Source organism: Cheilinus undulatus, linkage group 3 (genome assembly GCF_018320785.1).
Source record: "Cheilinus undulatus linkage group 3, ASM1832078v1, whole genome shotgun sequence".
In the NCBI taxonomy this organism is placed as follows: domain Eukaryota; kingdom Metazoa; phylum Chordata; class Actinopteri; order Labriformes; family Labridae; genus Cheilinus; species Cheilinus undulatus.
In genome coordinates, this window is record NC_054867.1 from 55,411,404 (window position 1) to 55,435,429 (window position 24,026).

The window sequence follows — 24,026 nt, forward strand, 5'->3', positions numbered from 1 at the left end:
AACCAATTTTTCTGCTTTTTGCCACTTTTAAAGGGGACATGTTATGCAAAATCACTTTTTCAGGCTTTTCTTACAAAAATATGTGCCCCTGGTCTGTCCACAATCCCCCCCCAAAAATCAGAAAAATCCACTCCTCCCCCCTCTCTTTCTCCAACAACTTCAGACCTATCCTTAGATATAAAGTTTATTATAATTTTTCAATATTATTTATGTTTTTATGGTCTTGTTGTCATTAGAATCACAAATTCTTTTCAATGGCAAAAACACAAAATATGCAATATTTTCCAAAAATGTGGTGCAAAGTGAAACATTTGTGAAGGAAATATATCAGTCTTGACCATGTCAATAATTGATAACAGTATTGATTTTAATGCAATATTATCTTTGGCACAATGAGAATTTTAAGAATAATGTACACTCTTCAACCTCATGTACACAAACGGTCTGTCTCATAAAAGAGCTATAAAAATGTAATACTTTTTTTTTTTTTTTACTTTCACTGCATCAGATCTTTCCAATAACTTCAGACCTATCCATACATATAAGTTTTATTATAATTTTTCAGTAATTTTCATGCTTTTATGGTCTTTTCGTCTTTAGAACCCCTTATTTTTTTAACAGGAAAAACACAAAATAAGCAATATTTTCCAAAAATGAGGTGCAGAGTGAAATATTTGTGATGAAGATATTACAGCCTTGACCATGCTAATAATTGACAGCAATGTCGTTTTTAATGCATTATTATTTTGGAACAATGAGAGTTGAAAAAAAAAACTTGCGAATGAATCCTCAGGTTTTATATCCAGATGAGGATTTTTGTCCGCTTAGTAAAGAACAGAAGTTAAATCTCCTTCCTTAATGCTTCCATTTACACTCTTATTCTCTCTTTCTCTCTCCTCTTCTGAGGACTCTTCTTCTCTCCTTTAGGGTGTCGTCATTTTCCTCTGTGGCTGCTGATTTGCTACTTTGCCTGCTTCTCATAAACGTCCTCCAACAGCGTGGATCCTCTGGCAGAGTAGCTGATGGACGACCAGGTGAGGACGTTTCCAGGGTGCGACCTGAAAAAGACAAAGGCATCATTTTACACAGGGGTGTCAAACTCAATCACTGCAGGGGCCGGATTCTGAATTTGGGTCTAACCTGAGGGCCTAACAGGGTCGATATTTCACTATAAAATGCCAACCTTATTTTCACCAGAAATGAATTACGGGGGTAAGAAACTTGGCTCTGATGATAAATGAGTTTTTTGTTATTAAAAGGTGAACATGATAAGTTAAAAACTAAAAATCTGAGATAAAAAGTCAAACTTATAAGTTTATAAAGGTAAAAATATGACATTTAAAGTCAAAATAATGTTTTTAAAAGGCAAAATATGAGATAGAACACTGAAACCATGAATTTTAAAAGTCCAAAACTGAGATAAAATTCAAAATCATGATTTTTAACGAGGCAATTTAAATAAATTTTTAATATGAGGCAAACATTGAAATCATGAGTTTTAAAAAGGTATTTAAAATAAATGAAAAATCATGCATTTTTAAGGTTAAAAAAAAGAGATCAAAGTCAAAGTTAGGAGTTGGAAAAGGTCAAAACGTGACATAAAAGTCAAAATCAGGATTTTAAAAGGTCCTAAAACTGAAATAAAATTGAAAATCATACGTTTTTAAGGTAAAAAAAAAAGAGATAAAAGTTAAAGTTAGGAGTTGAAAAAGGTCAAAACGCGAGATAAAAGTCAATATCATGATTTTAAAAGGTCTAAATAGGATCAATCTAAAAAGTTAAAAAATGAGATAAAAAGTCAAAGTTATGAGATGTAAAGGTTAAAATATGTAATAAAAAGTCAAAACCATAACTTTTGGTCATAACTGTGAGATTCAAAATTGAAAATATAGAGAAAACATGAATTTCTTTCCCACTTTCCTTTTTATCAAATTATTTTTACTGTTTACTTTTTCTAATTTTTATGACTCAGCGAGGATGTTATAAATTATCAAGGTTAAGTTTACATCTTTATACTGGACGAAATCTGCAGACGTCATACTGGTGGGCCAGTTCTAATAAAAAAAGAATCTGGTGGGCCGGGTATAACTGCACCACGGGCCAGATTTGGCCCCCGAGCCTTGAGTTTGACACCCCCTATTTAATTCATGCTTAAACACAAGGGCTGAAAACGTGTATGTCTAGAACAATAATTTTATATCAAGTCCAAATTAAATATTTACTGTGTCTGATGATACCTAATGAATGCTCAGGATTGTGGTCATAAATCTGGTTGAATTCTTTCCAAACATGTCTGACCATTAAAAATCACCTTGAACAGATCTGATCTTTTCTCATAAACATGACTCCTACGTACCCGAGGGCTCCACTGGTCATGTAGTTGAAGACTTCTTTATAGTGGAGAGGATAATCCCACACCTGGACATCTGTCACCTGACCTTCAAAACCTGGAATATCAATCACGGGCTCACCTGACCACACGTACTGAAAACACACACACATTGAAACACATTAGAGACAGAAGCAACACACACCAAAATGTCTTTCTGGAGATGCTAAAATAGGTGCATTTAAAAAGCCCCCCCCCCCCAAAAAAAAACATCGTAGTGCAGTGCATTATATTTGTAATTTATGAAGTGTGCTGTGACATTTAAACATTGTAGTAATGCAGGGGTTGTTTGTGCAAAATCTCAAACAAGCTCGGATAAACACAGGTGTCCTCACCCGAATCTTGAGCATCCTCCTCATGCTCATGTCAGGGCCGCTGAATATCTGGGCCACGTTCTTCACGGCGTCCACAGTTACACAGAGTCGGGTCCAGATTTCTGGCTCCATGTTTGACCACAGTCTTATGTTATGTTGCAGTATGAGGTTGTGCTGACTGTACCTGCTGTAGGTGAGCGCGTAACGCTGACTGTCATAGTATCTCAGTGTCAGAGGAGTTGTGGATGGACTGAGGGTGAAGACTGTGTATCCAACACCAAGGACACGCAGACACACCGAGACACCTGCAGGGGTTCAGAGGTTCAGTAAACAAAATGAGTGGCTTTATTTTTCCTTTAAAGTCTCAAGTCACAGAGATTAACACGTAGAAAAGCAGTGCAGTGCTCAACTCTCGGGAGAACTGGGACAGCCCTCGCACTTGGCGTGAACGCGCATTTTGAGACTGAGGGTTAAGATTGAGGGTTAGGGGGAGAACTGGGATTCAGCCTAAGTGTGGTTTTAGTCGACGAAAACTCAAAAAATTTCAATCTAGTTTTGGTCAACGAAAACTCAAAAAATTTCAATCTAGTTTTAGTCGACAAAAACTCAAACATTTCAGTCTAGTTTTAGTCGATGAAAACTCAAAACATTTTAGTCTAGTTTTAGTCGATGAAAACTCAAAACATTTTAGTCTAGTTTTAGTCGATGAAAACTCAAACATTTCAGTCTAGTTTTAGTCGACGAAAACTCAAAACATTTTAGTCTAGTTTTAGTCGATGAAAACTCAAACATTTCATTCTAGTTTTAGTTGACAAAAACTCAAAACATTTCAGTCTAGTTTTAGTTGACAAAAACTCAAAACATTTCAATCTAGTTTTAGTCAACAAAAACTCAAAACATGTCAGTCTAGTTTTAGTCGACAAAAACTCAAAACATTTCAGTCTAGTTTTAGTCAACGAAAACTCAAACATTTCAGTCTAGTTTTAGTCGACAAAAACTCAAAACATTTCAGTCTAGTTTTAGTCAACAAAAACTCAAAAAAATTCAATCTAGTTTTAGTCAACAAAAACTCAAAACATTTCAGTCTAGTTTTAGTCGACAAAAACTCAAAACATTTTAGTCTAGTTTTAGTCGACGAAAACTCAAAACATTTTAGTCTAGTTTTAGTCGACGAAAACTCGAAAAATTTCAATCTAGTTTTAGTAGACAAAAACTCAAAACATTTTAATCTAGTTTTAGTCGACAAAAACTCAAACATTTTAGTCTAGTTTTAGTTGACGAAAACTCAAAACATTTCAGTCTAGTTTTAGTCGACGAAAACTCAAAACATTTTAGTCTAGTTTTAGTCGACAAAAACTCAAAACATTTTAGTCTAGTTTTAGTCGACAAAAACTCAAACATTTTAGTCTAGTTTTAGTCGACAAAAACTCAAACATTTTAGTCTAGTTTTAGTCGACGAAAACTCAAACATTTCAGTCTAGTTTTAGTCGACGAAAACTCAAAAAAATTCAATCTAGTTTTAGTCAACAAAAACTCAAAACATTTCAATCTAGTTTTAGTCGGCAAAAACTCAAACATTTTGGTCTAGTTTTAGTCGACGAAAACTCGAAAAATTTCAATCTAGTTTTAGTCAACAAAAACTCAAAACATTTTAATCTAGTTTTAGTCAACAAAAACTCAAACATTTTAGTCTAGTTTTAGTTGACAAAAACTCAAAACATTTCAATCTAGTTTTAGTCGACAAAAACTCAAACATTTTGGTCTAGTTTTAGTCGACGAAAACTCGAAAAATTTCAATCTAGTTTTAGTCAACAAAAACTCAAAACATTTTAATCTAGTTTTAGTCAACAAAAACTCAAACATTTTAGTCTAGTTTTAGTTGACAAAAACTCAAAACATTTTAGTCTAGTTTTAGTCCATTAAAAGTCCTCACATTTTAGTCTTTACTTTTAGTCCAAGCATTTATTTTCTTGTCTAAATCTAGTACCAAATCATGGTACTGTGTTCTCTGCCAAACCTGGGGTCCCCGCTTTGTACAGCTGAGAGGCAGAATAGATACAGATGCATTTTTTTAAGGGCATTTTCGTGCCTCCATTAGACAGGGGAGCAAGTGGACAGAGTCGGAAACAGGGTCAAGAGTGGGGGAGAGACATGCGGCAAAGGGCCCCAGGCCTTAACCACCAGGCCACCCGCTCCCCAGATGCATTGTTTATGACAGATTTATCCACAGTGGAGAAATATCACGCGTTGTTAATGTCCAACAAAAAACTACATTACATTTTAGTCTAGTTTTTGTCGTCTTAACAAAAACTAAACTTAGTTTCTGTCTGTTTTAGTCATCATAGATCTATTTTTGTTAATCTTGGTCCAGTTTTTGTCATGGAAAAGAAAGGCTGTCGACGAAAATTTTTCGTCACAGTTTTAGTCAACTAAATTAACACTGGGCACCAGGGGTGAAAATGTCCGGACAAAAGAAATGCCTTCTAGCTTGACACACGTGTTGATATGTGATGAGCTTGACCTTGCCCGCCACTCTATGGCACATCAGGGTCTGTGATGAATCCTTAGCTCCCTACATGCCTGAAACTTCAGCACATGACTGTAAATAAAGCCAAGAAAAGGACAATTTAATGTTGGGAATAGATGCTATTGCACTATCTCCACTCTTTATAACATGTAAATAAAGGCTCGTCCACATGGAGACAAATTCAGGAGTATACGCAAACGTTTTTTGTCGTAGCGGCGTTTCATCCACACGGAAACAACATTTTGGAAGGCTGTAAAAGCTACTCTTTGAACTTTTTCAAAACAAACGGACAAACAAGAAAAGAACGGAAATATATCATTTTTGTCTCCGTGTGGACGAGGTCAAAGTCAAGCAAAATATCCTGTCTCCACTGTTCCTGGTCCATGTCTTTGCACGAGAGAAATAAAGAAAAAGTTTAATAACAGGGTCAGATTAAAAAAAATAGTTAATGCTCTGCTGCTTCCCTGTGCATGATGATTGGATACGACAGAGGGGAGCAGTGGAGTCAAACTCAGTTTTCAATGAGGTGTGATTGTTCATGCAGCATGCTGTAAGACAATAAAGTTTCATTTCCTTACCTCTGGTCGTGGGGGCAGGGTAGGTGGTGTAGGGCTGGGCAGTGGTGTATCCCCAGTTCCGGTTCTTATAGGGAATGTAGGGCTGGGTAGTGGCGTATCCCCAGTTCCGGTTCTTATAGGGAATGTAGGGCCTAGGGTTGGTGTATCCCCAGTTCCGGTTCTTATAGGGAATGTAGGGCTGGGTAGTGGCGTATCCCCAGTTCCGGTTCTTATAGGGAATGTAGGGCTGGGTAGTGGCGTATCCCCAGTTCCGGTTCTTATAGGGAATGTAGGGCTGGGTAGTGGCGTATCCCCAGTTCCGGTTCTTATAGGGAATGTAGGGCTGGGTAGTGGCGTATCCCCTGTTCTTGTAGTGAGTGTAGGGCCTAGGGGTGGTGTATCCCCAGTTCCGGTTCTTATAGGGAATGTAGGGCTGGGTAGTGGCGTATCCCCTGTTCTTGTAGTGAGTGTAGGACCTAGGGGTGGTGTATCCCCAGTTCCGGTTCTTATAGGGAATGTAGGGCTGGGTAGTGGCGTATCCCCAGTTCCGGTTCTTATAGGGAATGTAGGGCTGGGTAGTGGCGTATCCCCAGTTCCGGTTCTTATAGGGAATGTAGGGCTGGGTAGTGGCGTATCCCCAGTTCCGGTTCTTATAGGGAATGTAGGGCTGGGTAGTGGCGTATCCCCAGTTCCGGTTCTTATAGGGAATGTAGGGCTGGGTAGTGGCGTATGCCCAGTTCCAGTTCTTATAGGGAATGTAGGGCTGGGTAGTGGCGTATCCCCTGTTCTTGTAGTGAGTGTAGGGCCTAGGGGTGGTGTATCCCCAGTTCCGGTTCTTATAGGGAATGTAGGGCTGGGTAGTGGCGTATCCCCAGTTCCGGTTCTTATAGGGAATGTAGGGCTGGGTAGTGGCGTATCCCCAGTTCCGGTTCTTATAGGGAATGTAGGGCTGGGTAGTGGCGTATCCCCAGTTCCGGTTCTTATAGGGAATGTAGGGCTGGGTAGTGGCGTATCCCCAGTTCCGGTTCTTATAGGGAATGTAGGGCTGGGTAGTGGCGTATCCCCAGTTCCGGTTCTTATAGGGAATGTAGGGCTGGGTAGTGGCGTATGCCCAGTTCCAGTTCTTATAGGGAATGTAGGGCTGGGTAGTGGCGTATCCCCTGTTCTTGTAGTGAGTGTAGGGCCTAGGGTTGGTGTATCCCCAGTTCCGGTTCTTATAGGGAATGTAGGGCTGGGTAGTGGCGTATCCCCAGTTCCAGTTCTTATAGGGAATGTAGGGCTGGGTAGTGGCGTATCCCCAGTTCCAGTTCTTATAGGGAATGTAGGGCTGGGTAGTGGCGTATCCCCAGTTCCAGTTCTTATAGGGAATGTAGGGCTGGGTAGTGGCGTATCCCCAGTTCCGGTTCTTATAGGGAATGTAGGGCTGGGTAGTGGCGTATCCCCAGTTCCAGTTCTTATAGGGAATGTAGGGCTGGGTAGTGGCGTATCCCCAGTTCCAGTTCTTATAGGGAATGTAGGGCTGGGTAGTGGCGTATCCCCAGTTCCGGTTCTTATAGGGAATGTAGGGCTGGGTAGTGGCGTATCCCCAGTTCTTGTAGTGAGTGTAGGGCCTAGGGGTTGGGTATCCCCTGTTCTTGTAGGGAGTGTAGGGCCTAGGGGTGGGGTATCCCCTGTTCTTGTAGGGAACATAGGGTCTGGTAGTACTGTCCCACCATCTCCTGTAGGCTGGTCTGGCAGAGCCGAATCTGTGTCTCCTGTAGGGAGTAGGGACAGGCCAGGATGTAGCTGTAGGAGTAAAATCGGGGGAGTAGAGGGATATTCCTCCTTTACCAGAGGACAAATGGACCATCATTCCATTTAAATTTGTTCCCAAGGCTCCTGAAGAAACAATAAGATTAATTTAGCTCAATGAAGTATGACAAAAAGACATTTATTAGTTACCATACTGAGACAAGATGATTGTAATGATATTTTAAGTTGGTACAATGGCAAGTAAAGACTGTGCAATTCACAGAATGCTGCAGAAACACCTGGAATATTCCACAGTAGTGAATTGGTAACAGGTGGTAGTGCCATGAGAGAGTAAAAGGAGGAGTCCTGAAAGACTCAGTCATTCACAGACAAAGCTAGCATGTGGCTCTTCACTTTGTTAAAGAAAAGCTGTGGAGAGAGTAAGGTGAGTGCTGCACAGACTGAAAAATGTCCAGAGGCTGCAGACGTCAGACATCCAGAAACACACACATGTAAGACTACGTTCCATCCGTACAGCCTAAACCAGGGGTGTCAAACTCAAGGCTCAGGAGCCAAATCCGGCCCGTGGTACAGTTATACCCGGCCTGCAAGATCATATCTTATTCTTATTATAACTGGCCCTAAAATATGAGGTCTGCAGATTTCCTTCAGTATAAAAATGTAAACTTAACCTTGATGATATAAAATATCCTTAAGTCATAAAAATGTAAAAAATATAAAGAGTAAAAAATAACCAGATGAAAGGAAATGTGGGAAATTCATTTGTTTTAATTTCATATTTTTGGACTTTTATTTTATGTTTTGACCTTTTATATTTATTATTTTGATTTCTTATCCCATATTTTGACCTTTTGTATTTATTATTTGGACTTCAAGCTAATATTTAGGCTTTAAATTTATTATTATGATTTTTTATCTCACATTTTGACTTTGCCAATTTATTATTTTGATTTTTGTCTAATATTTTGGCTTTCTTTTTTATATTTGACTTTTTATCTCATATTTTAACCTTTTATGTTCACAATTTTAAATTTCAAGTCATATTTTGGCCTTAAAAACATGATTGTGACTTTCTTTTTTATATATTTGCCTTTTAAAAGCCTTATCCTAGCATCTAATTTTGTGTTTTAACCTCTTGCACTAATAAGTTTGACTTTTTATCTCAGATTTTGAGCCTTTTACCTCATCATTTTGGCTTTTTAAATCTCAAAATTATCCATCATCAGTGCTTATTTTCCTTCATAATGTATTACGATCGAAAATGAGGTGGACAGTTTAGTTTAATGTGGACCCTGTTAGGCCCTCAGGTTAGACTTTCATTCAGAATCCAGCCCCTTCTGTGGTTGAGTTTGACACCCCTGGCCTAAACTATAAAATCATTGGTTCAAAATATCCTTTCATAAACATGGAGATAAGAGATATATTTAGAAATGTAATCTAGCAGCCAGTTAGCTGGGTAAAATAAAGGAATTTAAATAACAGGGGAAAATAACTTGAAGTTATCCTTTTTATAAGGTCGGTTATTTCTCAGTTATGAAAATCCAAATTGATCACAAACATGATTTAACTTGAAAATAACACCAAGGAGAGTCTCCTTCACCAGCTATCTCTCTAATTACTGGTCAGCTGCTGAGACGTTTAACTAGCATTCAACCAAGTTTGAATGCTTTATTAAAGAGCTGAGACGTCTAAGTGTGCATGAGCCTATAGATGTCTGCAGCCAGGCTCCCCGAAAAATGAGAACAAAAAGATCAGGAGCTCTTCAAAGATCATAACTGCAAAAACAAAAATCACCATGCAGGTTATTGCAAACAAAGTTCATGGTAAAAATGGAAGAAAAACTGATATGAAAGGCACTCTAATGCAAATCCTTTATCAGACGAGGGGTCTCAGAGTCTTCATCAGGGTATCCTGGGTTAGTCAGAGTTTACATATATACAGTATATATGTAGGAATTCCCTGTGTTTTCGCTTATTTTGTTTTTTTACATCACCTGAAGTTTGAGCTCCTGCACTCAGAGGACCTGGTCGTTTTGTTCTCTTAAACCAGCGTTACTCAACCCTGCTCAACCAAAGAGCCATACAGTTGAAAAAAACCTTTGCAAAAGCCACCATCTAAGTGGTGAAAAACTGCAAAAATGGGTTAAAGTGGCAATAAAAATAAGTTAAAGGGGGTAAAATGGTCAAACAGCAGCAAAAAAGGGTGAAATGGGGCAAAATCTGCATAAAATGCCAAATACTGGGGGAAAAGTGGCAACAAATGGGGAGAAAAGGTGGCAAAAATGGTCAGAAAGTGGTAAAAACATGACAAAAATATGGGCAGAAGGCCACAAAAGGTGGGAAAATGGGAAAAAAGCAGCAGAGAGTGGCTAAAATTTCGGGGGAAAGCGGCATTTAATATCAAAATGCAGCTTAAATGGGTAAAAAGTGGCAAAAATGGGGGAAACGCAAGATAAAAGAGTCAAAACTGGGCATAAAGCATTAAAAAGAGGTGTCAAAAGTAGGCTTAAAGCAGTAAAAACTGATTAAAAGTGGCAAGAAATTGCAAATAAGGGCAATGGAAATATGCAGTTGACAGTTAAAGCCAACTGTAAAAGTGTGGGAAACAAACTGATTAATGTGACATGCAGGGATAATTTCTGAGGTCAAAGTTTCCCTTTATTTAAGGTTTTCTGGGGGAATAAATTCAGACATAAAAGAGCCATACTGTGTTCTGTCTGTGTTACCTGGGGTGGTCCATGATGCCATGGTCAGAGGCGATGCAGTTGTAGCAGACGGATAAGCAGATGTAGAGATGAGCAGCGCCGCTGTCATCAGAGCCAACATCACATGGAGGTGAAGCAGCTTCATCTTCATCAGAATCTTCATCAGAACAGTCTCTACAGTCTGTCAGCCCTCTCTCTAAATACTGGACTCCAGCTCTGTTTAATTTCATTTCCTGTTTCAGATGTCAAGCTTCCACTTCAGTTTTCATGGTGAATGCAGAAAACTCACTCACAGCTTTTTTATTTGTTTTAAACTTCTTCATTTTAAAGCAGAAGTTGATTTTTATCCTTCATAATAGCACGATTTCTGAATAAAACGGTTCCAGTGTTTTTTTTTTATAAACAGGTCAGCTGAAGGTGCTGGGTCAGTATCAGATAAGATTTTCCTTTATTAGTCCCACAGGGGGAAATTCAAAATTACAGCAGCAAAAAGTAGTATAGACAAAGCAGGCCATCAGCGACAATAACACAGTAGAAATAGAGGACAAATGAAAGTAGTGTACACAAGAGCATTAATAAATACGCACAAAAAATGACAAATTATAAATAGTATACAAACTGTTATGTACAGGTTGGATATATTACAGATTGGGTATGGTGGAGATATTTATGTGTGTGTTCTGGTTTAACTAGGCTAGTCTGACTACTGCTCGGCTGGGTTTACTGTGTCTAATAAAGCCATTATACCCCACACACATACAATTTTAAATACTCAGAGCCAAAGATCTCACAACATGTAGTTTTTCTGCAAATTTCACATCATATTTTGAAGACCGATCAGCTCCCAAACCTCACTGAACATGTTTTTTTTTCTCTTGTCCCACCACTACATTTCAAATTTAACAGCTGAAATTAGCTTTAAATTCCACTTTTCTGTTAATATTACATTCTTGCTAAATCGTGTTTTTAAATCCAAGAACATGTTTTAAATAATAGTTATTTTTCCTTATTTTTCCACGTGTGCAACCAAAACAATTTTAGAAATATAGAAAACTAGAAAAGCACTTGGAGAGTGCAGACCTCAGTCATTATCCTTATCTCCTAATAATGAAAAATCCTGTAAAAAATCTTCAGTATGACCCAAACTTTGTGATTGGAGGAAATTCAGTCATCTAATTTGCATATTCTGACATCACCAGGCGGCCTCTACCACGATTGGCTGTGCTTTTTCTCCCATGGCTTCTACCACGTGTCTACCTCCGCGGTGTTTGTCATTCCCGATCTCCGTTACTATTCATGGTGTTTTGAACTTTAACTCATCGTCGTTCAGTACATTCCTCATGGTTAAGGCACAGGTCACTGCCATGTGACTGGCAGGTTAGACACCTGCCTCAATGAGCAGAGGAACAGGTCTGCTTAAAAATGTGCCTAAAATCATTTATATAAATGTAAATATATCCTAACCTTGCAAGGCAGATGGATACGCCCGTTTCCGTGCTTCTCACTGGTGAATCCATCTTGCAAAGCTCCAGTCTGAGGAGGGGCAGTACTTTCAGGCGCGGCGGAGTCGTGACGTAAACAAGCAGCAGCAAGAGGCCGGTGACATCATGGTGGAAGAGATCAGCGTGGATGCTGCTAAAGCCAGTTTGATCAGAACTTGACATTTCTTTGTTAAAAGTAGAACAAAGAACAGCAGTGAGTTGTTTACTTTTAAAAAACCACAGAAGCCATGTACTGACATGCGGCTATGTCACCTGTTTTTGTTGCTCTGATTGGCCGTAAAGATGTGACAAAAATCCAAAGGTTTTTTCAGATCCTCTGCCCTTTTCCAAACGCTGTGTATTGAAGGTTTTCCAGATGAATGTGTGAAACAAATCCATGTGTCAGGTTAAATACATCCTGAATTATAAAGATATATAATTTAAACAACAAGCCCGTTATCCTGTGGTTATATGGTTATATCACATATAAATGTCATGAGCTACAATAAAAAAATAAAAATGTATTCACACAACCCTGTTACCAGAGCAGTTTTAACAAAATAATCTTAAATTATTCTCTTTCCCCTCAAGGGCTTTAAACGTTAAACTCCTGTATGTAGTGAAAATACTTATGTACAGATTTATAAAACGCGCAAGCAAGATTTTAAATCGCGCGTGCGAAATAAAAAAATGCGCGTGCGAGATTCTAAAACGTGTGTGCGAGATGTTAAATCGGGCTTGCGAGATATTTAATCGCGCGTGCGATATTCTAAAACGCGCATACAAGTTATTAAATCGCACGTGCAAGATACATAAAGGCACCTGGGAGGTACTTAAACGCACGTGCGAGATATTAAATCGCACATGCGAGATACTTAAACGCGCGTGCGAGATACTAAGATGCACGTGCGAGATATTAAAACGCGCGTACAAGATACTAGAACGCGCATGCGAGATATTAAAATGCGCGTGCGATATACCAAAACGCGCGTGCAAGATACTAAAATGCAGGCGCGAGATACTCAAATGTGCGTGGGAGGTACTGAGACGTGAGTGCGACATTTTCAATCGCGCGTGCGTGACACTCAAACGCGCATGCGAGATACTAAATCAAGCGAGCGAGATATTAAATCGCACATGCGAGATACTTAAACGCGCGTGCGAGATACTAAAATGCACGTGCGGGATATTAAAACGCGCGTGCGATATACCAAAACGCGCGTGCAAGATACTAAAATGCACGTGCGAGATACTACGACGTGCGTGGGACATACCAATGAGGTGGGTGCAAGAAACTAAATCACGCATGCGAGATACTTAAACGCGCGTGCGAGATATTAAATCGCACATACAAGATACTAGAAGGCAGGCGCGAGATATTAAAACGCGCGTGCGAGATACTAAAATTCACGCGCGAGATACTCAAATGTGCGTGGGAGGTACTGAAACGTGAGTGCGACATTTTCAATCGCGCGTGCGTGACACTCCAACGCGCTTGCGAAATACTAAATTGCGTGCGCGTATTAAAAAATAAACATGTTCATGGGACCTCCTGGGCTCCGGGAGAAATGATTTCTGAAAGAACATCTTAAATACCTGTGGTTCAGGTGGTTTAGTTTAGGTGACAGGGTTGCACCAAGCAAAGGAAAACACAAATTAAAAACCCAATAAAAATGTCATCTTAGATGCCTGAGCAGGACTGAGCACATTACCAGATGTTTTATTGCCTGCAGATTTTAAATATATATATCAGAAATGTGAGAACCAAAAGTTTATTTTTCAGATGTTTTGGTGGCTAAACTGTCCTCCAATTCTGGAATAACCCAAGAGATAAAATCCTCTAGAGTTCAACTATAGTCCATTAGCTGTTGTGTAATCTGAGGTTACTGTAATCGTCCACGTGGAGGAAACCTGCAGAGAGAACAATGTGATGTCTCACTCTGCTGTGATTTTCCTGAACCACAAACAAACCACAAACTTCCCTCCGTGTGTGGAAAGAGGTACTGGGAAAGCGTTCTCTTGTGTGTGAACTTCTCTTTTCTCAGACTGTAAACACAATCAGATCACAACAACCAGGAATGAAACTAACACCACAGCTTCAGCCTCGCTGTGTCAGCAAAGTCTCACTTCCTAAAACCCCGCCTGCTGAATATCTAACCGCATATGCAGCTAAAAACATTCCTGCTGGGGGGAATTTAGATTGTTATAAGCTACTTTATGAAGAAAACCTTCAGTGAACTCATTTTATTTTAATAATATTCCTCAAGCTGAATGTGATGATGGAGTTTGATTTCTCCTTTTTAAAACAGACTAAAAAATCCAAAGTGAGTAACACCAACACAGGAAACAGACGGCGTCATTTCTGCCGACAACAGCAAAGACAGATCAACACTTCCTGTTTACATCACCTGAGGAAGACAGAGTACAGAGGTCAGACTATCAAAATAAAACTCTTTTTAGCAGGCCTGCCCACAGAAACCCAGAGAATGGGCCCTAGTTGTGATTTAGTGATGGTATTAATGATCAGTAGCACTGGTGCTAGTGTCAATGCTAACAGTTTCCTCATTCTGGACCTGAAAAGTGCGTCAAACTATTATTGGGTTTATTTATGCCACTTCTAATCCATAAACACTTTTATGCCTATTTATGGCACTATTATTTGCCAGTTTTAATCTGTTTTTACCAATTGTTGCCACATCTAAACTCCATTCCATCACTTTTAAATGTTTTTGGCCTGTTTCTGCCATTTTACATCCATGGGTGACCCATTTTCTTTACTGCTATTAACCCTTTGCACCACTCTTTCATCTATTTTTAACTATTTAAACCACATTTCACTATTTTTTATGCCCATTCCCACTTTAAACCCATTTTTGCCCCATCCTATCCAATTTCAACACTTTTATTTCTGTTCATTTACGCCACTTTAATTGAGTTTTAGCCATTTTTTAACCACTGTGACACTTTTCACCATTTTTTTCTGCCGTTTTTGCCACTTCAAACCAATTTTGTCCCATTTCAACCCAATTTCACCACTTTTAAATCACTTCCGCTAATTGTTTTTGTCAGTTTTTGCCACTTTCCAGCTTTACTTGCACTGTTGACCCCTTTTTACCACAAGTTTATCAATTATTGCCAATTTTACCCACAATTACTATTTTCAGTATTTGTTATGCTACTTTAAACCCACTTTGCAATATTCCTATCCCATTTCACCACTTTTTCTGCCTTTTTGTGCCACTCTCCAGCTATAGGTGTTTTAGTTGACCATATTTACCACTATCAACCCCTTTTAACCACTCTTTTCATCCAATTTGCCATTTTTTTCCCACATTACCAAAGTTATTACACCTATTTTTGCCACTATTAACCTATTTCCCCCATTTTAATTCCATTTCACCACCTTTTCTGCCCATTTTTGCCACTTTAAAGCCATTTTGTTTCTTACAAACTTGTTCCACCCCGCTTTCTGCCTTCTCTTGCCAATTTCATGCTATAGTTGCCACTTTTGGCCCCTTTTTAATGACTTTTCACCCATTTTCACTACTATTTTGTCCATTTCACCATGTCTTATGCCCATTTTTGCCACTTTAAACCAATTTTCGAACCAATTCGAACCCCATTACACCACTTTTAAACCTTTCCCACCATATTATCTGCCAGTTTTTGCCACTTTCCAGCTGTACTTGCCACTGTTGACCAATTTTTTTTTACCAATCTTTCATCAGTCTTCATAATGCCCATTTTACCTGTCAAACCCTTTCTATCATTTTACTGCTATTTGCCTTTGTTGACCCAGTTTTAGCACTAGTGACCTCTTTTCACCACTCTTTCATCAATTTTACCAAATTGAACAACATTTCAGGGTTTGTTATGCCCATCTTTGTCATTTTAAATCCATTTAATCCAGTTTCATCAACTTTTCTTCCTGTTTACGTCACTTTAAACCAATTTTTGGCAGGTTTTAACCCAACTGCAACACTGTTAAACTCTTTCCACCAGCTATAGTTGCCTCTGTTGACCCAGTTTTACCACTATTGACCCATTTCACAACTCTCTTTATCTATTTTTGCCATTTCTAATCATATTTAACTATTATGCCCATTTTTGTATTCCCTTTCACCAAATGTTCTGTCTGTTTCTGCCGCTTTTTCCTATTTTGTGACTTTTAATACCTTTTTTTTTCCACTTTAACCTTTTTTGCCACATTTTAACTCTATTGCACCACCTTTTCCGTCCATTTTTTGCCATGGATATCCCAGCTTAAATTATTTTCCTTGATTCCTTTCCGGGCTGATAAATGTCAGTGACTTTGTTTCTCATATGTTCTTGAATTTCTTTAGGTGGTGTCAGTTTTTTTTTTTTCTTCTTCTTTTGAGATCTTTCAGCCTATTTCACCTTATCTGGTAGTAATCGGGTCTGGGGAAACTGAACTCAACTCTCCAAAAACATGTGGTTAATCAAAGTTAATTCATGATTTAACAGGGGGGAAATTACGTTTGCACATAAAGTCAGGTAGGGTTGGGTGCCTTTTTTTTACCTTAATAAATTACATCATAATTTAAAAACTACAATGTGCAGTTATTTAGGTTATCTTTGTCTCATATAAAAAAATATTTGATGATCTGAAACATTTAAGAGTGACCAAAAACAGAAGAAAGAAAGAAAGAAATCAGGAAAGGGGCTAATACTTTTTCCAGAGCATTGTATATCTTCTTTTTTCTTATTCTTTTCTTCACGACTACTTCTAAGTTTTAAGCCGGGAAAAAAAAAAAAAAGATTTCTGTTCGTTTTTTTCTTTAATTTCTTGTAAACAATCAGATTCAGTCAACACGCGCGCTTTTATTTTGAAGGTCTAGCTAGTAGCGGAAGTAGCGGAAGTAACTTCCTCTGTAATGTGTCGTTGCCATAGGCCGTTGCGGTGTTGACGTCGGTGTTGTTGTTGTTGCTGCCAACGTTTCTGCTGCCACCGTGTACCGAGCTGACACCAGCCTTTGTGACAGCATGGATAACACACACTCGGACCGTCTGTCTATAAAAACACACACCGACACACACACCGACAGAAAGAGCGCGAGCCGTTTACCGAGAGGACAGAACTTTCTTCAACAACCGCCATGGGAGTCGTCATCTCCTCCATCTTCTCCAGGTTCATGAGCAAAACACCTGTACGGATTTTAATGGGTAAGATCTAATTTATCATTACTATTAGAATCTGAGCAGTTAATCTAGTTCTCAAGATATTTAAATTCATTTTAAACTACAGATTAAGGAGCCATTCTCCAGAAACCTTAACTTTTAAATTCACAAAATGTAAAAAACTAAACTAACTTATTCTGCAGGCATACACAATTAATGTGCCTCATGAATTAGCATGAATGGAAACCGAATGTTTTTTTTTTTCGGCTTTTATTAAAAGATACCACGCACCATACTTTGTTGTTACCCTGTCCTTTTAGCAATATGAAAGAAACATTATACCCTAATCTCTTAAGCACATGTAGTCAGTCACAGAAAAATGAGGAAAATGCAAAGAAAAACTAAAGATTCTTTTTTATTTATGTTACTAATATTCGTCTAAAGAGTGATTTAATTAGAATAGTTCATTTTTTTCAACCCTACATGTAATGTAACCTATATATGAAAAAATAAGAAACAACAATAAAAAATGTGATGAGACAGTCCTTTATTTCTTAATGCTTGTATTTGTTGCATAACTCTATGAATATGAAGTTATTTTCACCACAAAAGTTAAACATTTTATTCAACAACAGAGAAAAAACCCTGACTAGAGTAACACCAGTATGTCCAGCATCCATGTTCTTTAACTGTGCCACTACATAAGTAGGAAGCTCAGCACAACTTCATGTAGATCAGCTGACAGCCAGCTGATCCCTATTATCACTCCCAGCTCCCACAGCCAATCACAGCTCTTTCTCTCAAATTTAAATATGGCGTACTTCTCACTAATCCCTGCTTGCATTTACTGATGTGCCACACTGTTGCTGCTGGTAAAGCTTCACCTCCTCCACCCCAGCCTCCTCCTTTATAGCATAAAGCTTCACCTCCTCCACCCCAGCCTCCTCCTTTATGGCATAAAGCTTCACCTCCTCCACCCCAGCCTCCTCCTTTATGGCATAAAGCTTCACCTCCTCCACCCCAGCCTCCTCCTTTATAGCATAAAGCTTCACCTCCTCCACCCTAGCCTCCTCCTTTATGGCATAAAGCTTCACCTCCTCCACCCCAGCCTCCTCCTTTATGGCATAAAGCTTCACCTCCTCCACCCCAGCCTCCTCCTTTATGGCATAAAGCTTCACCTCCTCCACCCCAGCCTCCTCCTTTATGGCATAAAGCTTCACCTCCTCCACCCCAGCCCCCTCCTTTATGGCATAAAGCTTCACCTCCTCCACCCCAGCCTCCTCCTTTATGGCATAAAGCTTCACCTCCTCCACCCCAGCCTCCTCCTTTAGAGCATAAAGCTTCACCTCCTCCACCCCAGCCTCCTCCTTTATAGCATAAAGCTTGTTGCACCCTCATATTCAGTTTCATGCTACTACGGATTAATTGCTTTTGAACTAATTTGCACTTTGAAGAAGGAAAAGCTTTTGTTTTTGGAAATATGAATTGATTTTGAAAGTAGTGCTGTATTACTTAATTTTTTTAAAAATTTACTGTATATTTTTTATCTGCATTTTTCTTTATAATCAAGCAAGTAGACATGGATTATCTCATAATCAGAATCATAGATTGCATTATTGTCCAGCATTGTAATTTATTATCTAATCGTGCAGCGCTTATTTTTTATATAATTATCAATATCAGTATCTAAAATAATTCTGTAAATATTGGCATATTAGGTATCAGTACAAATCCAGAACTATGCAAAAAACATGGAATGATGGGATAAGACTAGCAGAAAGATTTGCAAAAAAATCTGAAAAAAGTCTGAGAACCTTTTAATGAAATCAGTGTAGTCATGTGGTGCAAAAGTTGAGTTTTCTCTTGAGTGGGCCTTTTAAAAGGTCTTAAAAAGTCTTAAAGTTTGATTTAGACCGTTTTGCAGAAATCTTGAACAAAATGAACATGGTACGGATCTGCTGCTTTTGTTTACCATCCCATCATAACTTCTATACTGTCTGTCTGTCCTCTGTGTGCTTGTTACCTGTCCTATAATTGTCTATTTGTCCTCTGTGTGCTTGTTACCTGTCCTATAATTGTCTATTTGTCCTCTGTGTGCTTGTTACCTGTCCTGTAATTGTCTATTTGTCCTCTGTGTGCTTGTTACCTGTCCTATAATTGTCTATTTGTCCTCTGTGTGCTTGTTACCTGTCCTATAATTGTCTATTTGTCCTCTGTGTGCTTGTTACCTGTCCTGTAATTGTCTATTTGTCCTCTGTGTGCTTGTTACCTGTCCTATAATTGTCTATTTGTCCTTTGTGTGCCTGTTTAGTGGGTCTGGATGCGGCCGGTAAAACTACACTACTGTACAAACTGAAGCTGGCTGAAGTTGTCACCACCATCCCGACTATCGGTGAGTCATTGCCTTCATCTGTTCAGATAGGTACACAGAATAATTTAAAATAAAATATTAAAATAATTAAATTAATCACTTTGTGTTTGTGTTTTTAGGTTTTAATGTGGAGACGGTGGAATATAAGAACATCAGTTTCACTGTTTGGGACGTTGGTGGTCAGACCATCATCAGACCTCTGTGGAGACATTACTTTGTAAACACACAGGTGAGCACACTTCTGCTACTAACACTAAATCTCATGTGATAATGGGCTGTCTTCAGAAGTGCAGTATGCATAGAAGACCCCACTGTTTACTTGAATCTGGTTTTATTTCTGTTTGGGTTTGAAAGGCAAGGAGAAAAAGATCTATGAGGGTGGGCAGCAGATGAGAGCTACAGCCCCAGCTTGGTGTAAAGAAAGAGGAAGAATCAGAAAAACAGAAGACAAAATGAAGTGGAATGAATGTCTTTGTCTGTCTCTAGGGTCTGATATTTGTTGTTGACAGCAACGACCCCGAGAGGATGAAAGAAGCCGCAGACGAGCTGCACAAGATGGTACAAACACACCTACGCTCACAAACCTGTGCCACATACACCTCCATTTTATAGAAAATATGTTTGATTACAGAAAAACTCAGTTAAAAAAGCATTTGCAGAGGGAAACGGGAGTCAAGTCAGTTTTATACATCGAGTGCATACAGTAAAGCTGATGCACTTCCTTTATTTTATGATCATTTGTATTGAAACGTGTTTTGTAATGCACATTAGCACTGGTTTATTTTGCTGTATAATTTCCTCACACGCATTACAGCTTGGTTTTTATTTTGCTTGCATTTTAACAAGTCAGTGCTTTCAGACTTCTAGCATGAGCGCCTCATTTCATGTTCCTTTAATGCAGTGGTTCTCAATGTTGGGGTCGGGACCCCATTTGGGGTCGCGAGACACTGAGAGGTGGACTCCAGATGGCTTAAAAAAACTAGAACATTTTTAAAATTACACTGTTGCCAGTTTTGCCAAATTTTTAACCCGTTTTCATCACTTTTTCCCGTGAATTTTATCAATGTTAACACATTTTTGCAACCTAAAACCCATTTTTTGTCAATTTTAAACCCTTCCCACCATTTCTTGCTTGTTTTTGCCACGTCTAAACCAAATTTCTCCACTCTCTGCCTATTGTTGACACATTATTGCCACTATTAACCCTTTTAACACTTTTAAGCCACATTTCACAATTTGATATGCCCATTTTTGCCAGTTTCTGAGTTTTTCTGCATCAGCTAAGCCTCTTTTGTTTGCCAGTTTTCATCTATTTTCATCCCAGTTCACCAAATCTCCACCTATTTTTGCCACTTTAATGCCATTTCAGCCACTTTTTAATCGCCTTTTACCCCTTAATATGACAATTTTTGCCACTTTAACCCATTTTTGCCCTTATTTTTTATTTTGCCACTTTTATCTAACTTTTGGCAATTTCTAACCCATTTCTGCTACTTTTAAAATCCAATTTCACCACCTTTCCCAACATTTCTTGCCATTATTAACCCATTTTTGCTATTTTTAACATATTTTAATTCTGTTTTAACAAAAGAATCGCTTTTAAGAGGGCTACTTACTACACAAGTGAATTAAAATTTGTTTCTTTGATGATAGTGGTTATTATTGGATTGAAAAATGAAATACCACAGCTTTACAACTTTACAATGGACCATGATTTTGCTGGCCCCCAGTTTGGCTGGGCCCCAGAAAGCTCTCCCATTTTTCCCCCCTAATTCTTGAATGTGCATGGCTGTGTTCAACTATCTTCAGGTTCAGTGGGGGTCCCCGGTCTCTGGCACCTTTATTTTTGGGGTCGTGGGCTGAAAAGGTTGAGAACAACTGCTTTAATGCACCGAGAACCTGGAGAGTAGAAAGCAGGTCAATTTTCCCCTGAGCTGCACGGATCTCATGGCCAGAATAGACAGTAAAAATATAGAGAGCTGTTTTTATGTTGTTTTAGAAGATATGTACAGTGCATTCAGAAAGTATTCAGACCCCTTCATTTTTTTAAATTTTGTTATGCTGCAGCCTGATGCTACAGAAAAAATAATAATTTTATTAATTTTCAGAGGCGACAGCATAAATCATGTCCAAACAGATAACGTCATCATAATCTTTCATGGCATTGATAATTAAGCTGCAGTCAAACAGTGACACCCACTGGCCACACAGAGGAACTACACTTGAAATACCTCCAATCAGTTCAGATGAAAACATTCCAGAGTTTTCACCGTTTATTTATTTCAGAATTTAAACTAAATGAAAACCTTGTTTTTTCTCCACAGCTGGATGAAGACGAGCTGAGAGGCGTGGCCGTGCTGGTGCTCGCTAACAAACAGGATTTGCCGAGAGCCATGTCTGTCAGTGACATCACGGAGGCTCTCAGCCTATCAGGAGTCTCCCAGCCGGTAGGTGTCCATGACATTTTTAAAACTTAAGCTAGCAATCCCACAATGCAATCCAGCCACTGTTTTAGGTACTAGAAGCTGCTGAAACAAGGATGCGTCCTAGCTCAGACAGAGGATCTAACCTACCCTAATACCAGTTTTTATTCTAGAGAAGTGAATTTGGAGCTGCAGCTGATCTCTGTCTCTGTGTTTGTGTGCAGTGGTTCGTCCAGGCGTCCTGTGCCGTCAGTGGTTCAGGTCTGGCCGAAGGTCTCGACTGGCTCTCACACCAGATCCAACAACAGTGACGTGGATTTATTCTGTTTGATGCTGGATCTTTATACTCATGGAGCTTTCTGCTGTGAGCTGAGCCGAGGTGAGCAACCCAGGAGACACAGAACATCTGAGGAACATCTCATAACGCTGACCTCGTCTAAATGAACAGAAACAGAAAGATTCTTTTATTTTATTGTTTTGTCTTCTCTGTACCCTTTTTCCCTTTTTTCCCTGAGATTTCTGTCCTGAAGTTGGCTTTTTTTAGTGACACTATAACCAGGGTTTGTTCAGATTTAAGCCTTCAAATAAAGTTGTTTTCAATAACTATTTATTGGGAATATTCTCCAAGGGCATTAATACAGGTCTTCAGTTTAAGGAATATTTTTATAGAAACTTCTGGAATGTTACATTTAGAGCCACAGAATGAATCTGTGGAGTTACAATAAAAGACAGGCTGGGGTATGCATCAGAGGATTCACACGGCTGATTTGAGCAGATAATCCTCCCTGTAGAGCGGTGTGCATTTTTATAGCAATTTTTAATTTTAGTCTAGTTTTAGTGATTAAATGCCTTTTAGTTTTAGTCACATTTGAGTCATTTCTACCCTTTAGTCTAGTTTTAGTCCGTGAAAAGTCCTCACATTTTAGTCTTTACTTTTAGTCCAAGCATTTATTCTCTTACCTGAATCTGGAACCAGACCATGATAGTGTGTTCTCCTGGGGTCCCTGCTTTCTACAGCTGAGAGGCAGAAGAGATACAGATGCATTGTTTTTTGACAGATTTACTCAGAGTGGAGAAATATCATGGATTTTGAATGTCTGATGAAAACTAAACTTACTTTAGTCAGTTTTAGTCATCACAGACCTACCTTTGGCTAGTCTTGGTTTAGTCTTTCAGCTGTTGATGAACATTTTTAGTCAGAGTTTTAGTCAGGAACATTAACACTGCTGTAATGAAGGAGGAGGACACTGCACCTCAGGAAACAATCATTTTAATGTCTGATCAACATGACAGGATAAGTCCATGTTACAGGGCTGCTTTTACAGTGGCACAAAGGAAATAGAATCAGTTCTTTAGGTATTATCTATAGCAGTGTTACTCAACCCTGCTCAGCCAAAGAGACACATTTTTGAAAAATACATTTGCAAGGGCCACAATCTAAGTGGCAAAAAGTGGCAAACATGGGTTAAAGTGGCAATAAAAATAATTTATAGGTAGCGAAAATTGTCAAAAAAGTGGCAAAAATGGGTGAAAAGGATCAAAATATGCATCAAATGGCAGACACTGGGCAAAAAATGGCAGAAAAGGGTTAAAAGTGGAAAATATGGGTGAGAAGTGGCAACAAAAGAGGATCACAGTTGCAAAAATGGTCAAAAAGCTGCAAAAACATGGCAAAAAAAGAGTGAAAAATGAGTATAATGGGCAAAGAACAGCAGAAAGGGGGGAATGGCAAAAAATCAGCAAAGAGGGGCTAAATAAAAAAAAAATTGTTAATTAATTGCAAAAGGCAGCTTAAATGGGCAAAAAGGGGCAAAAAAGGGGCAAAAATTGCAAAAAGCAGGATTAAGAATCAGAAATGGGCAAAATGTGACAAAAAGAAGAGGCAAAAAATGGGCTGAAAACAATAGGAAAAAAAAAGAAATTAAAGTGGCAAATATACAGACAAAAGATAAACGTTGACTATTAAGTTTGACAATTAAAGCTGACTGTATAAGTGTGGGAAACAAACTGACCTCAAATCAGCTTTAGAGACAGGATGAGGAGTTCAGACATCCATGGAGCTTGAAGTAGCACCGCTGCTCCGAAAAGAGCCAGTGAGGGTTGTTCAAGTCTGAGGATGCCTCCTGGATGCCTCCCTGTGGAGGTCTTCCAGGCAAAAAACATCACATTCCTCTACCCAGCCACTTTTTCCAGGTCTACCTGGAGGATGTGGCTGGGTAGAGGGATGTGATGTTTTTTTTTGTTTTTTTTTAAAAGCAACTAAGCAATTGTAACAATAAATTAAAACAAGCTTTATCTGTGGTGTTCCTCCCCTCAGCAGCAGTGTTGATTGTACCACTAAAACTACTGGTATATTATCATTTCTTGTT

The 24,026-nt window shown here is 38.8% G+C and overlaps 2 protein-coding genes across 5 annotated transcripts; one reads left to right on the plus strand and one right to left on the minus strand.

Annotated features, from left to right (window-relative positions):
* Positions 1–346: 346 nt before the first annotated feature.
* On the minus strand, positions 347–10,490 carry LOC121507574 (ice nucleation protein InaA-like). Of its 4 annotated transcripts, none has more exons than XM_041784004.1 (7): positions 10,265–10,490; positions 6,545–7,665; positions 6,192–6,496; positions 5,809–6,149; positions 2,725–3,008; positions 2,357–2,484; positions 347–1,058 (listed from the first exon to the last, which is right to left on the minus strand). In XM_041784004.1, the coding sequence occupies exons 1-7, from the start codon at positions 10,404–10,406 to the stop codon at positions 962–964; spliced, it is 2,418 nt and encodes an 805-aa protein (XP_041639938.1). In that variant the 5' UTR covers positions 10,407–10,490; the 3' UTR covers positions 347–961. The 4 variants fall into 4 exon arrangements, with proteins under 4 accessions (XP_041639938.1, XP_041639937.1, XP_041639939.1 ...); XM_041784003.1 differs by having other exon boundaries at positions 6,192–6,239; positions 6,282–7,665; positions 10,265–10,489; XM_041784005.1 differs by having other exon boundaries at positions 6,378–7,665.
* Positions 10,491–16,632: 6,142 nt separating this feature from the next.
* Positions 16,633–23,488, plus strand: LOC121507565 (ADP-ribosylation factor 5-like). The gene is made up of 6 exons (XM_041783989.1): positions 16,633–16,908; positions 19,175–19,255; positions 19,354–19,463; positions 19,721–19,792; positions 21,559–21,681; positions 21,882–23,488. The coding sequence occupies exons 1-6, from the start codon at positions 16,842–16,844 to the stop codon at positions 21,966–21,968; spliced, it is 540 nt and encodes a 179-aa protein (XP_041639923.1). The 5' UTR covers positions 16,633–16,841; the 3' UTR covers positions 21,969–23,488.
* Positions 23,489–24,026: the final 538 nt, after the last annotated feature.